The following is a 15,985-nucleotide window of genomic DNA, read 5'->3' on the forward strand; positions in this document are numbered from 1 at the left end:
AATTTTGGGCTCAAGGTATTCCTCAAAAGTTTTCCTAAGAAGAGCTGGAACAGTTTTATCTTCGAGTCCGATGGGAAAGGAAAACAGCAGCGGAAATCTGTCTTTCGAAAGATTGCATTCCCACGATGTGTTAAACCTCCAACCTCAGTTAAATCTGTGGGTTACCATCCCTAGCTAACCAGGAGTTGGATTGATTTAGGCGACAGCTAGCTACCTACCTAACTCCATTTCAATCTAATACAGTGTTTCAACAACCAACTAAACATCGGAGACTCTGGAAAGAGTGCAGAGAAGAGCAAGAAAGAGGATTAGGGGACTGGAGGCTAAAACATATGAAGATCGGTTGCAGGAACTGGGTATGTCTAGTTTAATTAGATGAAGGACTAGGGGAGACATGATAGCAGTCTTCCAATATCTCAGGGGCTGCCCCAAAGAGGGAGTCAAGCTATTCTCCAAAGCACCTGAAGGCAGGATAAGAAGCAATGGATGGAAACTCATCCAGGAGAGAAGCAACTTAGAACTAAGGAGAAAATTCCTGACAGTTAGAACAATTAACCAGTGGAACAACTTGCCACTAGAAGTTGTGAATGCTCCAATACTGGAAGTCTTTAAGTAGAGGTTGGACAACCATTTGTCTGAAGTGGTGTAGGGTTTCCTGCCTAAGCAGGGGGTTGGACTAGAAGACCTCCAAGGTCCCTTCCAACTCTGTTATTCTGTTATAGCCTGTTACTGTTATATCTACTGGCTAGGCAGCTCTTGAATTTAAACATTTGTCTGACAGTAACTAAAAACTTATCATTATCATCAAGGAAGCTTTCTAGAAAAGGAAGGTGTGGGTGGGATTCTGGTGGGTTTTCCACTCTTGGAAACAGAAAATGGGTCTCCACGGCATCCTGGATTGATCTGGTAGGATTTCAGTTGTACCTTTCTGATCTTCATCTGCAGGACGATGGCTTTTCTATGAAAAAACGGAGTCTCCTTTGAAAGCACTTTCCCGAAGGTAGAGGCATCCTTTCCCCTAATCCCTAACCATTATTAACAACCTCAAGTAGGAGGTTAAACCAAGATGAGTTACTTATTGCTTCTTTGATCCATAGTAACTCTTCTCCTTCTATGATTAACTCGCTCTGCTTTCTAATCACCCTCATCAAAGTCAACACAACATCTCAGCTCCTGTAGCCCTCCCGACTGTAGGTTGCTTCATATTTATGGATTTCAAATCCCATTATTCCCAGCCAGCCCTGGCAAAAAAAAAAAAAAAAAGAGGGGATTGTAGTGATACTCCAAGAGTCTAGAGTAGAACAAACTGTTTTGGCTAAATGTCTATAGAGATTCTCAGTCCATCCAAGTCATGGTTTTTGCCCCAAAGGTGCTTTATCAAAAGGCAACCATTTTGTTTTTCCTTGAAGACAGTACAAGGCAGGAAGACATTTATAGATCTGTGCATTGGAGAAACAAAACAACCACTTCACAAACACATGGCGCAACATAGGAGAAAAAATTCATCCAGGACAAGATTCAGCAGCCCATCTGCCTTTGAAAGACAAAGATCACTCTTTGGAAGACAGCAAAGTCCACATTTTGGACAGAGATGACCACTGGTTTAAAAGAGCGGTCAAAGAGGCCATCTACATTAAAACTGAACAGCCGTCTCTCAACAGAGGCGGAGGGATACGACCTCTCCTCTGTTTACAACACAGTCCTTTCAACAGTTCCAAAAAGGCTCCACACCCATTGGCACTATTCAGATGACCCTGAGCACACAGGTAAACCTCCAAGTGGCTTCAACGACTCTCAGAGAGTGTGCTAACCACCAGAGTATAAATCCTTCCATCCACCACCATTCAGTCAGAACCGAAGAAGCTTCTTGGATGAGAAGCGAAACGTCTTCAAGGAAAAACAAAATCCAGGTGCCTTTTGGGAAAAAGAAAACACCTTTGGATCTGCCTAACTTAACTTGTAACTTTCTCTGACCGACGAAGCGACTTGGATGGGCAGGAGAAATGTCTCAAACCAACAATAACAATAACAACAACAAATATTACAGTTCCACAATTCATATTTTAGACAACTAACCAGGAACTTTTCCTGAGACACGCCTCAAAGCCCATGCGGCAGAAGTTTGGACTACAACCCCCAAACTTTCCCAGTCCCTGGGTGGAAAACACCGGGAAATTTATGTCTGTGATTGCTTTCAGCAAACGTTTTCAGTTTTGTCCTTGAGTCTCTGGCCGAAAATCAAAACCTTGATCGCGTTCGGATCCTTGCGGAGACCGACAAACAGACATGCCCCAAATCTCAACAGCGTTCTTTATCTTCGAAGCGGCCCTCTGACCCGTGGCACTGTGCCAACCAGCTGCAAAACACAGCCCAGGAACTGAGAGATTGCAATGCCAGAAGAACGAACCAAGGGCAGAGTGAAGTTTCCTAACGGTGGAAAGATGGGCTATAAAATCAAACTCAGGGATTCTTTTGGGCTGAAGGCTACGGACAAGCAAGGGAGGGGGAAGATAACGCCAAGGCTGCACGCAGAGACAATCTTGATCACTGACCTTGCTAAGAAAATAGGGTCGAGAGAATGGCGCCAACTGGCACGGCATGCTAAAATCAACCATATCTTTTTTTTTTCCCCCTCCCCATAAAGGGCATAACAGCTAATCTGAGTCAAAGCAATAACACGAAATCTTAAACTCGGTTGTGGCAATTTAAGGGAGCAGGGGGGAGAGAAACTGAACCAGCCCAGAATCAGAACAGAGCTGGAAGGGACCTGGGAGGTCTTCTAGTCCAACCCCGTCTCAAGCAGGAGACTCTGCTGTCCAATTTCTTAACAGGGATGGAGCCCCCTATGCATTACTATTACTATTAATCTTCTCATCGTTCCTATCACCCATCTCCTCCCACTTATGACTGTAACTTGTTGCTTATATTCTTACGATTTATATTGTTTCCTAATATGATTCGATTGCTTATTTGTACCCTGTGACTATCATTAAGCGTTGCGCCTTATGATTCTTGACGAATGCATCTTGTCTTTTTATGTACACCGAGAGCCTATGCACCAAAGACAAATTCCTTGTGTGTGTCCAATCACACTTGGCCAAGAAAGAATTCTCTTCTATTCAATTAGAAAAGGGGCCTATCGGATCCTTCCTCATTTAGGTCTCCCCAAAACTGACACCCCTTTCCCCCCCCCTTCAAGCATCCCAATTCAAATCGAACACAAAATTGACATAATTCCGGTTTATTTCGCCTCTTGTACAAAACAGTTTCAGCAACTGATTTAAAAAAAATAATAATAATCCACATACATGAATCCCCACTCATCAGCCGTAATCCGGTGCAGGAGAAGGAAACAGAGAGTAGCATCCGTGTTCCTCGCTTTTCCCCAAATATACACTTTTATTTCCGCCAAGAATTTTTTTTTTTAAAGTGTCCCCCCCAACAAACCAAGTTTATGCCACAAAAGGGGAGAGGGCAGTTGGGGGCGGGGAAGAAAACATTTTCCTGCACCTCCTTAATAAACCACAGAAGCTCCCGTCACCCCGACTTTGCTTCCCGCAAAAATTAAATCTGTGTTTGCTGTCGCCTGGGTGAATACAGAAGACGGAAAGCCAGATAGCAACAAGCTAAAAAAAAAAACCCAGACATTAGTATTTTCCACGTCTGAATCCATCATTTTACGGAGGTGCCTTAACATCCTGGAGAGATGGGAGATAGAGGTTAGGCTGTTCCGAGCAACTCAGTTTTAACTTGGCGGGACGTGGCCCGGGAACAACAAAACGAGAGTCAACTTGGCTGAAGACAGGTGGGACAAAAATAATAACAATAATAATAAAGGGGGATTTTTAGTGTCCTGGAAAACGGAGTGTTTTTTTAAAAGAGAAAAAAATCACAGCGCTGGAATGCAAGAGGAGAAGACTGGCGTCCGAAACCGCTTGCAAAAATCGTATACAAATATCGGATTTTATCGGCCAGCGTTCCTTCTGGTCCAGAACCGGGGAAAATCAGCATTTCTGGTCCGTACAGCATATGTGGGAATTTGGTCACGAGACAAAGACAGCAAAGCTAAGCAGGAAAGGATTTCCTTTTAGCGCGCTGGCTTTTAGCGGCCCCCCCGAGGAGAAGCGTTCGTGTCTTGGATATGCCGTCTCTTGCTTAGCGGAAGTGGCCGACGGCGGGCCGCGCAGGTGGGAGGAAGAACAGAACAGCCAAGTCAAATTCTTCCTGCGCAATGAGACAGAACGCAGGGAGTTAGGGTCCCCGCCTAACACCGTCCGCTCAACTTAAAGAGCCCCCCCTCCCTAATCGGGGCGCCAAGATGATTGTCCCATCTGGAGAACCCTTTCGCTGGGAAGCTCCAGATGGACTACAGCTCCCATCACTTGGTTTGGTGGAGACAAGAGCCGGTTGTCGGGCTTATGGAGGTCGCTAGAGAGGGGCCGAGAAAGAGAGAGAGAGAGAGAGAGAGGTAGTAGCATCCGAGAGAGAAGCCGAGCAACTTCTCCGAACAAGGGTGTCTCACTGGTACAGTCTGGTCTGTGTGGCCTGGGAGAGGGAAGGGTGTGTGCGTGAGAGATCTGGAAAGTGCAATTCCCACTCCTACAGGTAGATGTCCTTGCTCTCCCGGGAACTAAGGCTCTCCTTGGACTGATGGAGAAGGGAAGAGTTGGGCCGTTGGCTTGGTTGCCAATGGTTACCGGCCCTTTGGGGGCACCCTTCCGCGACTTGCTCTTGCGGCCCTCGGGGGAGAGGGTGGTAAGACTCGAGAGCGAAGGCAATTTGCACGCATGGAAGATGGGACACAGCCCCTCCTGGGACCGACATTTGCCCTTCGGCCCACCGAGGGAGAGGAGGGCAGGGTCAGAGTTTAAGGGGACGACCTCCATTTTACTCCTATCAGAAAACGTGGGGCTGAGCCAACCCGTGCCTGTAATTTAGCGGTTTGTGGGTAGCCGCATCCCTTTCCTATGTTTCTATACCTGTGTGATTGCGGCCAATCGAACTTTTCCCCCCCGAATCAAAGGGAGGGGGACACCTCAGTGCCTCTCAGCCTCCAGAATGTCTCCCCTCCACCAGAGCAGGGGGCAGGAGAGGCACTAGCCCTTTCCAACCAGATATACGGAATTCCTTCTTTCGGCCATCAGAAGGCCTAATACTTACCCACCTGCCCTCCGACAAATCGCTCTCTCCTCCTTACAAACCCAGCTGCAAATTTTCCTATCAAGGGTGTCTCACTGGTAACAGTCTGGTCTGTGTTGGCCTGGGAGAGGGAGGGGTGTGTGTGTGTGTATGTGAGAGAGATCTGGAAAGTGCAATCCCCGCCCCTACAGGTAGGTGTCCTCGCTCTCCCGGGAACTAAGGCTCTCCTTGGACTGGCAGAGAAGGGAAGAGTCGGGCTCCAGCAAAGATCCGTTTTCTTCGGGGATAGGGCCGTTGGCTCGGTTGCCCGTGGTTACCAGCCCTTTGGGGGCGCCCTTCCGCGACTTGCTCTTGCGGCCCTTGGGGGAGAGGGCGGCACCGGGGGGCAGGATGATGGAAGGAGAGGGCTCCAAGGCTCTGTGGGGGTACGGCTCAGAGTCCCTGATAGCCTTGGCGCCGTGAAAACGGGGAGGGGACTTGCATTGCAGCTCTCCGTGGGTCTCCTTCCACTTCTTCAGCTGGATCAGATGTTCCCGCTCGATGTGGCGCTCCGTCACTGGCAACTCTATGACCTAGGAGGAACAAAAGAATAGGTTAGGGTTTTCAGGGAAACAGGGTATATATGTATATATGTATATACCCTTATCCCAGCTCCTGGCTGTTTGCCCCTGGCGTCTGCCTGCCTACAGCGGAGTGGCCTCCAGCTGAACCGGTTTTACCTCTTGCACCAGGAAAGTCTCCTGCATGATTTTGGGGTTCAGGGCTCTCAGCTGCTCCATCGTCTCGTACTGCCCTTGGCAGGATCTCAGCTTCTCCGAGGAACCCAGAGTGTATTTCAGGAGGACCAGGCCCACTCGGAAGATGATCTTGACGCCTTGACGAAATGACATGAAAGGATAATTACGACAGAGGCTGTAGGAATATTTGTAATGTGGGGGGCTATAATGGGACAGCGGATATCAAAGAAGACTACGCCAGTGATAAAGATAACAAGAAAAGAAAATATACTACCCAAATCGCTTTTTAATAGGATAAGACGAACTAAATTTAAGAGACATGTGGAGAACTCTACATCCAAAAGAAAATAAATATACCTTTTGCTCTAATCCTCATGCATCTTGGTCCAGAATTGATATGTTGTGGATGAATAGGGAATTAGGTTTACGGATTGCAAAAACCCGTAATTTTGCAAAAATTGCAAAATCTCCATTCCCTCCCCACTCTGGGGCCAGCCAGAGGTGGTATCTGCCGGTTCTTCGAACTGCTCAAAATGTCCGCTACCGGTTCTCCAGAACCTGTCAGAACCTGCTGGATTTCACCCCTGCTCTTTCTCTTGTAACCAAGAACTTTGGACCTAGGAGACGTCCAAGATCCCTTCCAACTCTGGTTATTCTGTTTAAAAACTGCAACTACAACGCCAGTCACCGGGGGGCAGCCTCGCGACATGAAGCCGCTGCCCCAGAACCTGATGCTTGCTTGCTTGCTCAAGTTGGAGCCCCAGAGCATCATCAATGCTTTGCTGACCTAGATTTGCAGCTCCCGGGGATTTATGCGTCTGCCTGACCGGCTGGGCAGAGGGAAAAGCCACAGGGCAGAGACAGAAAATCACGGCACTGCCAGTAAAGAAGGGCAGAGTCACAACTCACCGGAATCTGTCTGGGCACCCAGGACAGCAACTGAAGAACTCATGGAGGGGAGGATTGGCAGAGGAGACACCTTGGCTCAGTGGTGAAATCTGAACCGGCTTACTACCAGTTCGCTGGCTGCGCATACATGCCGCGCACCAAACGGAGGCTTGGGAAGGTTAAGTAAAACAGCGCGGGGGAGGTGAGGAGGTGATCAGCTGTGCCACGCGACCGTGGGAACCATTTTAAAAACTTTTTTAAAGCATTTTTTACGTACGCAAATGATGAAATAAAAATAAATAATAATTGAATAAGAAATCGAAATGAGAATAAAGATAATTAGAAAATTGGGGCTGCTCGAATACCACTTTAGATTGAACTGAAAAGGGAAACAAGGGAGAGGGGAAAGAGTAGCGGTGGCTCTTCCGTCCCAAGAACCGGCCCATTGATTTCCACTGCTCTCCTCTCCTCTGCCTTCTGTGCATCCTTGCATCAGGCACTGGACCCAGCTGTTCCTCCTCCTCCTCATCAGCCACCTCCAGACCTGAGGGATGTTGACTCTCCATCTGAGGGCTGATGGGATGGTCCAGGCTTTGCCTCTGTCTCTATCTCTGACAGCTCCATTCCCTCTTCCCCCTTGGAGCCCTCAGGTTGCCTTGATGCCCTGACTCCCACGCCTCCTCCTCCTCCTCTGATTCAGCTGCTGGTGGGGCCGGTGGCCGACAAGCCACAATAGTTAGTTTCATTATGGCCTTCCAGATGTCATGACTCCAGTGTGGAATGGCGAGAAGCAACCTCCTCCAGAGGTATCTCCCAAATGTGGCCGGCATGCATACCCCACTCACCCCACCACCACCACCAAGACCAGAAGAGATACCACCAGTACCTTCGCAGAAGAACATATCCCAGACCCTCAGCACAGAACTCCAGGGCAGGGTCCTGGAGAAGGCACACATGAACCACTCCGTCATGTACAAGATGGGGTCGATCTTCTGCTTGCTGAGATGCTTGTAAGCCAGCGGAGAGACTCTCTGCAGCAGAGAGAAGAGAATCTCGCCATCCAACTGGATGGCCTCCTGCGGGGAAGGAGAGAGAGAGAGAGAGAGAGGAGATCTTGAATCAGGCTGAGCAGGAGGGCTGGCTGTCCCTCGGCCACTGGTCCGCATTCACTAGCTGTCAGTCTGCCATGAACTATGGGTGGGAGGGAGGGAGCCGGATCGGAGGGGAAAGCGAAACTAATGAAGTTGATGGGAAGAGGCAAGGCCTCAAGGTCGCAAACTTGGGAGAAGAAAGCAAGGCCGTTGCAAAAACAGTTTGCTCAAATATAGTACTAGCCCTGATGATGTTACCTAGTTAGGGTAATGAAACATCTGCAAGACAACAAGCACGCTCAGAGGGCACCAAGGCCCCAACAATTCTCCTTCCCTTCTTTTTCCTCTTCCTCCTATACTTCTTCTTTCCCTTCTCTTTCCTTTCTGCATTCTGCATTCCCTTCTAGCACTAATGATGTTGAAACATCTGCAAGAAAACAAGGAAGCTGAGAGAGCACCAAGGACCCCCTCATTTCAACCCTGAGCTACAAATATTCTCTTTTATTGATTGCTCAAATATCATTGGACAATACGGAGCCAGGGGAGGAGAGGAACTGGACGGGAAAAGTTAACCGGACAATTTTGGCGCGCGAACTTCAGTTCAGGCTTTGCTATACTGTAATCCACTTGGCTTTTAGTAAAAGTATACCTTTCACTACAAGTGGGAGTCGAGGGTCTTCCTTTGCTATGGGACCAAGTTGGGGCAGGTCTGACACAACCCATTCCTCCTTCCTTCGGGCTGCACTGTTTCCTCGCTCTCCTGAAACCAGCAGACCTCCATCAGGGTCTAAGGCAGGGGTCTCCCAACTTCGCAACTTTAAGACTGGTGGACTTTGCTGGTAGGGAATTCTGGGAGTTGAAGTCCACAAGTCTAAAAGCTGCCAAGATGGGAGACCCCTGATCTAAAGGAAACACTCACCAGCTTCTCGCTGTAGTAGCCAGGAAGATATTTCTCACATATTTGCACAAGACACCAGAAAGCTTGCTGAAAAGAGAGAGAGAGAAAGAGAGAGAGAGAGAAGAAAATATTATTAGCTCAACATAGTTAAGTTTGTCCTGAGGAAGGGGAGAGGAAAGAGAGTGATTCTCAAACTTGACAAACTTGAAGATGTGTGGACTTCAACTAACTGGTAAGTCTAACTTCACTTAATAGTGTAAATGTTGGGCTCAGCTGTGGTTCTAAATTGAGGACTACTGTGGATAGGGTAGAGGAGAGGAGAGGAGAGGAGAGGAGGAAGGAAGGAAGGAAAGAGAACAGAGGAGGAAGGAAAGAGAGGAGAAGAAAGGAGGAAGAAAAGAGGAAAGGAGAGGAGGAAGGAAAGAGAAGGGAGATGAGGAGGAAGAAGGAAAGAGGAAAGGAGAGGAGAGAGGAGAGGAAGGAAGGAAAGAGAAGGGGAGAGGAGGAAGGAAAGAAAGGAGAAGAAAAGAGAGGATGAAGGAAAGAGGAAAGGAGAGGAGGAAGGAAAGAGAGGAGAGGAGGAGGGAAAGAGGAAAGGAGAGGAGGAAGGAAAGAGAAGAGAGGAGAGGAGGAGGAAGGAAGGAGAGGAGAGGAGGAGGGAAAGAAGAAAGGAGAGGAGAGGAGGAAGGAAAGAGAAGAGAGGAGAGGAGGAGGAAGGAGAGGAGAGGAAAGGAGAGGAGGAAAGAGAGAAGGAGAGGAGAGGACGGAAAGAGAAGAGAGGAGAGGAGAGGAGGAAGGAAAGAGGAGAGGAGGAGGAAGGAAAGAGAGGAGAGGAGGAAGGAAGGAAAGAGAGGGGAGGGAAAAGGAGGGGAGGGGAGATGACAGCACAGTAGAGTTGGAAGGAACCTTGGAGGTCTTCTAGTCCAACCCCTTGCTCAAGAAGGAGACCCATTCCACCAACTTTTATTTCTCCAGCAGGAAATCCAGTCCTGGCTATTTTTACTCTCAATGGAGAGAATGACTACTGGATATGTAGACTACAGAGTAGCCGAGCCAGAGGAAGCAGCTTCCGGAGAGGGAGAGGAAGGAGACGGCCACCTCCAGAGGGAGAAGATACGGAACGGAGCGTCCGTAAGAGGAATTCTAGCGCACCTCGGCGGGCATGTGCATCAGCAGCACAGCGGCAATGGGAGCCTGGGCCTGGCAATACCCTTCCTCCGGCCGATACAGAGTGTAGGCTTTCAGGACCCGGAATAAATCTTGTTGCCTGCAAAGGAAAAACAAAACAAATTATTGAAGAGAAACATGAGGGAATATCGGACGGAACCATTTACACGCCAAGGGAGTTTTTAGTTTAGTTGACTCTGTTGTCATTGCACCTCGTACGCCGAAGTGAAACTAATTTAATTAAAGTCAAATTGAAAGAGTTTGGTGTGGAACAGAAGAATCCTAGGGCTGGACCTCAAATTTCCTGCCTTTGAGAGAATGAGGCCCGTTCCGCCCACAAACTTGGGATGACGTCAAGCCTGCCTTGCAGACCGGCCTGTCTCAAAGACGCCTCTTACAAAAGGAGCATTGATCGGAGCTGGACAAAGCCCGGCTCAGAAGAACTTCCCGTCCATCGGAATCCAATTGGGGAATTTGCAGGATCAAATGTTCCACCACAGGGAACCAAAAAACTTTCCCATCAGTTCAACAGTGCCATGGGCTTGCGCATTGCCTGAATACATGTTTCCATCCCTGTTTATTTATTTGTCTGTCTATCTACCGTATCTTTCTACCATATCTTTCTTCTGTACCTTTCTTTCTTTCTTTCTGTTTTTCTTTCTTTCTACCTACCTACTGTATCTATCAATCTACCATATCTATCAATCTACCATATCTATCTACTGTATCATCTATCTATCTATCTATCTATCTATCTATCTATCTATCTATCTATCTATCAGACAGATATGGTAGATTGATAATCTACCATATCTGTCTCTCTGTCTGTCTGTCTACCATCTCTCTCTCTCTCTCTCTCTCTCTGATTTCTAAGGTTGATTTGGCAGGATGACTGCATAAACATACAATGAATCAAAAAGAAGAACAACAAAAACGAAGAAAACCATGTAATAACAAACAGACAATATAAACAAATCTAAAATCCGGAACAAGCAGACAAGAAGAAAACAAAGAGGGAATAACAATTTGACTCCAAAAAGCCAACACAGTTCTAGGCTGCATCAACAGAGGGATGGAATCAAGATCACGTGAAGTGTTAATACCACTTTTATAAGGCCTTGGTAATAAGGCCACACTTGGAATATTGATTCCAGTTTTGGTCGCCACGATGTAAAAAAGATGTGGAGACTCTAGAAAGAGTGCAGAGAAGAGCAACAAAGAGGATTAGGGGACTGGAGGCTAAAACATAGGAAGAACGGTTGCTGGAACTGAGTATGATGAAAAGAAGGACCAGGGGAGACATGATAGCAGTCTTCCAATATCTCAGGGGCTGCCCCAAAGAAGAGGGAGTCAAGCTATTCTCCAAAGCACCTGAGGACAGGACAAGAAGCAACGGATGGAAACTAATCCAGGAGAGAAGCAACCTAGAACTAAGGGGAAATTTCCTGACAGTGACAACAATTAACCAGTGGAACAACTTGCCTCCAGAAGTTATGGGTGTTCAACATCGGAAGTTTTTTTTAAAACTGGACGGCTATTTGAACAGGATGTATAAAGTCTCCTGCCTTGAGCAGGGGGTTGGACTACAAAACCTCCAAGGTCCCTTCCAACTCTGTTATTTTGTTAAGCAACAATGTGAACCAAGACACTAGGGACCCAATTGCACACCTTCACTTGGCCTTTTTAAAATGGACACTAAAAGACTTGGTGCCTCCAGTCTTGGGAAGGAGATTAGCAACCCGATAGGTCGAGCAGCCATGAATTTGCATAATCTGTTTCTAAACCCTTAGCTTGCCTTTTCCACTGCTTGATTATAAACTGGGCAAAGCCGTCTCCCTTTTATCTGTCCTGAATTGCCCCATGTTAAAGGACACCATCAAAGAAGAGAGGGAGGGAGGGAGAGAGGAAGGAAGGAGATGGGAAGGAGGGAGGGAGGGGGAAAGAAGGAAAGGAAAGGAAAGAAGAGGAAAGGAAAAGAAAAGAAAGGAAAGAGAAAAAGGAAGGAGATTGGAGGGAGGGAGGGAGGGAGGGAGGGAGGGAGGGAGGGAGGGAGGAGATGGGAATGGGAGGGAGGAAGGGAGGGAGGAGGAAAGAAGTATAGGAAAGGAAAGGAAAGGAGGAAAGAAGAAGGAGAAGAAGGAAGGAGATTGGAGGGAGGGAGGGAGGGAGGAGATGGGTATGGGAGGGAGGGGGAAAGAAGGAAAGGAAAGAGGAAAGGAAAGGAGGGAAGGGAAGGGAAGGGAAGGGAAGGGAAGGGAAGGGAAGGAAAGGAAAGGAAAGGAAAGGAAAGGAAAGGAAAGGAAAGGAAAGGAAAGGAAAGGAAAGGAAAGGAGGAAAGAGAAGAAGGAAGGAGATTGGAGGAAGGGAGGAAGGAAGATGGGAGATGGGAATGGGAGGGAGGGAGGGGGAAAGAAGGAAAGGAAAGAGGAAAGGAGGAAAGAGAAGAAGGAAGGAGATTGGAGGGAGGAAGGAAGGAAGGAGATGGGAATGGGAGGGAGGGAGGGGGAAAGAAGGAAGGGAAGGGAAAAGAAAAGAAAGGAGGATAGAGAAGAAAGAGAAGGAGAAGGAAGGAAGGAAGGAAGGAAGGAAGGAAGGAAGGAAGGAAGGAAGGAAGGAAGGAAGGAAGGAAGGAAGGAAGGAAGGAAAACAGACAGCTCTCTGTTTGCCGCACCATTGCTGGGCTCAGTTGCAGCTTTAACCGCTGTCTGCCACGCAGACAGAAAAGTTCAAGGTCCAGCCACAGCCTTGTGGTCTCAGGAAGAGTCCACGATGCTGGAGTGGAAAGGACCCCCTGTATTGACCCAAAAGGCAGGGGGTGGGCAGAGCCACTTACCCGTGGCCTCCTCGAGCAGCAAACATTTCGTGGAACGGAAACTGGCGGTGGAGATCTCGCTCAATCACGTCCAGCCATTTGGGCTCCCCCACAGCCACGTCCAGCTCCTGTAAACCCAAATAAGTGCTTTATTCATCTGCTTATTCAATTTATGGGCTGCCCTTCTCACTATCAAGCGACTCAATAACAGCACCAAAGAATTTAAAGATTTGAGAGCATAGAATAGAATAGAATAGAATAGAATAGAATAGAATAGAATAGAATAGAATAGAATAGAATAGAATAGGAATAGAAAATAGAATAAAATGCAGAATAAAATAGAATAGAAATATGAAAGAATAGGATAGGATAGGATAGGATAGGATAGGATAGGATAGGATAGGATAGGATAGGAATATGAAAGAATAGAATAGAATAGAATAGAATAGAATAGAATAGAATAGAATAGAATAGAATAGAATAGAATAGAATAGAATAGAATAGAATAGAAATATGAAAGAATAGGATAGGATAGGATAGGATAGAAATATGAAAGGAAAGGACAGGATAGGAATAGGATAGGATAGGATAGGATAGGATAGCTTTACTGTCAGGTGGTCCTCGACTTACAACCACAATTGAGCCCAAGATTTCTGTCGTTAAGCGAGGCATTTAAGTGAGCTTTGCCCTGTTTTACGACTTTTCTTTCCACGGTTGTTAAATGAATCACTGCCAGTCGGTTAAGTTAGCAACCCGGTTGCTGAGTGAACCTGGCTGCTTCCTTGACCTTGCCTGTCAGGTGGTCACAAAAAGGGATTGATTACATGACCCCCCCAGGGCACTGCCAATCATCGTAAATATGACTCAGTGGCTGGAACGTCTGAATTTTGATCGTGTGACCCTTGGGAGGGGCGGGGGGGTGCTGCCACGGCCGTTAAGCGTGATAATAAACAATCCGGGGTCATTTTTTTCCAGTGCCGTCGTAACTTCGAACGGTCGCTGAAGTGAACTGTTCGTAAGTCGAGGACTACCTGCCAAAACTTTCCCCTTCTTCTTTTCGTTCGCCAAAGCATCTTACATCAAACCTGCCGGCATTCTGTTCCAGCTTGACCTTGCCCCCCGAAAGGTACTGCCACGCCCGGCCACGTAGAGAAGGTGGGATTCCTTTCTGGCACCTCAGACGGATCTGAAAAGGAGAGAAGAGGCACCGATGAGAGGCATGGCTGAAAAAAAAACACATACACAACACACAAACTTAAAGATTGTATATAGAGAGAGAATCGGGGTTGCTCGAATGCCATCTTCAAAATATATTGAATTGAAAACGGACACAGCAACGGGGAGGGAAGGGAGAGAGGAGTAGAGGGACAGATAGGAAGAAGAGAGGAGAAGGGAGGAAAAGAGAGAGAGAGAGAGAAGGAAGGGAAAAGGAGAGGAAGAAAGGGAAGGGAAGTAAGAGTAGGAGGGAGGGTTAGAAAAGGGAGGAAGAGGGGAGGAGCGGGGGAAAGGAAGGGGAAGGAGAGGAGGGAAGAAGAAAGTAGAAAAGGATAGAAGGGAGGGAAGGAAAGAGAGGAGAAGGAGAGGAAGGATTGTTGTAAAAATAAGGGAGATGGAATGGTAGAAGAGCAATCCTGAGTATACCCTAATTCTTTAGGATGAAGAAATGAACTAATATGAAAGCCAAAAGGTAATATGTATGATTAATAATGGATAAGAGATTGTACATTGATGTATGTTTTTGAGAAATAAAAATAAAAAAAACTTAAAAAAAAAAAAGAAAATATAAAAACACTTAAAAGATAAAAACAAATCAGCATCCCAATTTCCCAATTCTCTCTCGGTTGATTTTTGGTGAGATTTTTTCGGCAATTTGTTTTTCCTTTTTATTAGTTTAGATTAGAATATATAGAATAAAGGTAAAAGGTTCCCCTCGCACATATGTGCTAGTCGTTCCTGACTCTAGGGGGCGCTACTCATCTCCGTTTCAAAGCCAAAGAGCCAGCGCTGTCCGAAGACGTCTCCGTGGTCCTGTGGCCGGCATGACTCAACGCCAAAGGCGCACGGAACGCTGTTCCCTTCCCACCAAAGGGGGTCCCTATTTTCCTACTTGCATTTTTTACGTGCTTTCGAACTGCTAGTTTGGCAGAAGCTGGGACAAAGTCACGGGAGCTCACCCCGTTACGCGGCGCTAGGGATTCGAACCGCTGAACTGCCAACCTTTCGATCGACAAGCTCAGCGTCTTAGCCACTGAGCCACCGTGTCCCGTTCTGTCTCTTGCCACCCCTGCAAAAAAATTTTTTTCCCCCTTTCCCACTCTGGATCTGTACAGCTGGGCTGAAGCTAGCAGAGGAGCAGAACCAAAGGAACAGCTGCTCTTTACCCCCCCAAATAAATGTACAGGAAGTCCTCAAGTTAGGACCACCCGTTTAGCGACCTAGTAACTGTTCCAAAGTTACCACGGCCATGAAAAGAGTGACGGTTCCCATTTGGCACAGGAATTCTGGGAATTGAAGTCCACAAGTCTTCATAGCTCCAACCCTGAGATAGAGCAAGGATGAAGAAGCGATTCGGGCGCCCAGAGGAGAGAGAAGGAAGGATGCCAGTGGTTGTGCGACGTTTTCAATGTCGTTGACTTGCCTTCTTGTGCTTTTTCGCCATCCACTTGTCCCAGTTGTTCAGCATGTCCAGCCATTTCGATTCCCTCTGCCTCAGCACGTCCAACGGCAGCTCCTCCAGCCTGCGGCACAATGGACAAAAAAGTTACACCTTGGACCGAGAGCCTCGCTCTTAAGGACGCAGAGACTAAGGCAGGATATAGTTAAAACATAGCTTGTTGAAGATGTTGGGGAACGGTGCGGTGGCCTAGAGGGGAAGCTCTTGCCTCACAATCAGGAGTTCGATCCTAGGTAGAGGCGGATAGTTCTCTCTCTGGGCACACTGGGAATATATCTGCTGAACAAAACTCCGTACTAGCAACAAGAACGGCATCCGGCCAGTAAAATACTCTGCTAGCTCCATTCAGTTCCATGTACTTTGAATATTGGATACTAGAATAGTATCCAATATTCCCAATAGTAGTAACTGTGTAGTAATAACTCAATAGTAGTAACTGCGAGAGGAATCTTGGAGTCCTACTGGGCAACCATTTAAATATGAGCCAGCCGTGCGCAGCAGCTGCCGAAAAAGCCAACACAGTTCTAGGCTGCATCAACAGAGGGATAGAATCAATATCGCGTGAAGTGTTAATACCAC

At 47.3% G+C, this 15,985-nt stretch overlaps 1 protein-coding gene across 2 annotated transcripts in view; it reads right to left on the reverse strand.

The window, feature by feature from the left end:
- Positions 1-3,225: 3,225 nt before the first annotated feature.
- TBC1D10A (TBC1 domain family member 10A) overlaps positions 3,226-15,985 on the reverse strand; it is a 29,712-nt gene continuing 16,952 nt past the window's right edge. Inside the window, exons 2-10 of one of the 2 annotated variants that reach the window (XM_087880507.1) lie at positions 15,371-15,470; positions 13,811-13,918; positions 12,754-12,860; positions 9,906-10,020; positions 8,775-8,840; positions 7,651-7,840; positions 5,859-6,013; positions 5,621-5,711; positions 3,226-4,224 (exon numbers count right to left, since the gene is read on the reverse strand). In XM_087880507.1, coding sequence (XP_087736633.1) covers positions 4,223-4,224; positions 5,621-5,711; positions 5,859-6,013; positions 7,651-7,840; positions 8,775-8,840; positions 9,906-10,020; positions 12,754-12,860; positions 13,811-13,918; positions 15,371-15,470 — 934 coding nt within the window. In that variant the 3' untranslated portion in view covers positions 3,226-4,222. Of the gene's footprint in view, positions 4,225-5,174; positions 5,712-5,858; positions 6,014-7,650; positions 7,841-8,774; positions 8,841-9,905; positions 10,021-12,753; positions 12,861-13,810; positions 13,919-15,370; positions 15,471-15,985 lie in introns of those variants that run through there. The other variant, XM_087880506.1, reaches the window with a different exon arrangement.

Source organism: Pantherophis guttatus, chromosome 17 (assembly GCF_059756535.1).
Source record: "Pantherophis guttatus breed Tessera chromosome 17, ASM5975653v1, whole genome shotgun sequence".
Lineage (NCBI taxonomy): Eukaryota > Metazoa > Chordata > Lepidosauria > Squamata > Colubridae > Pantherophis > Pantherophis guttatus.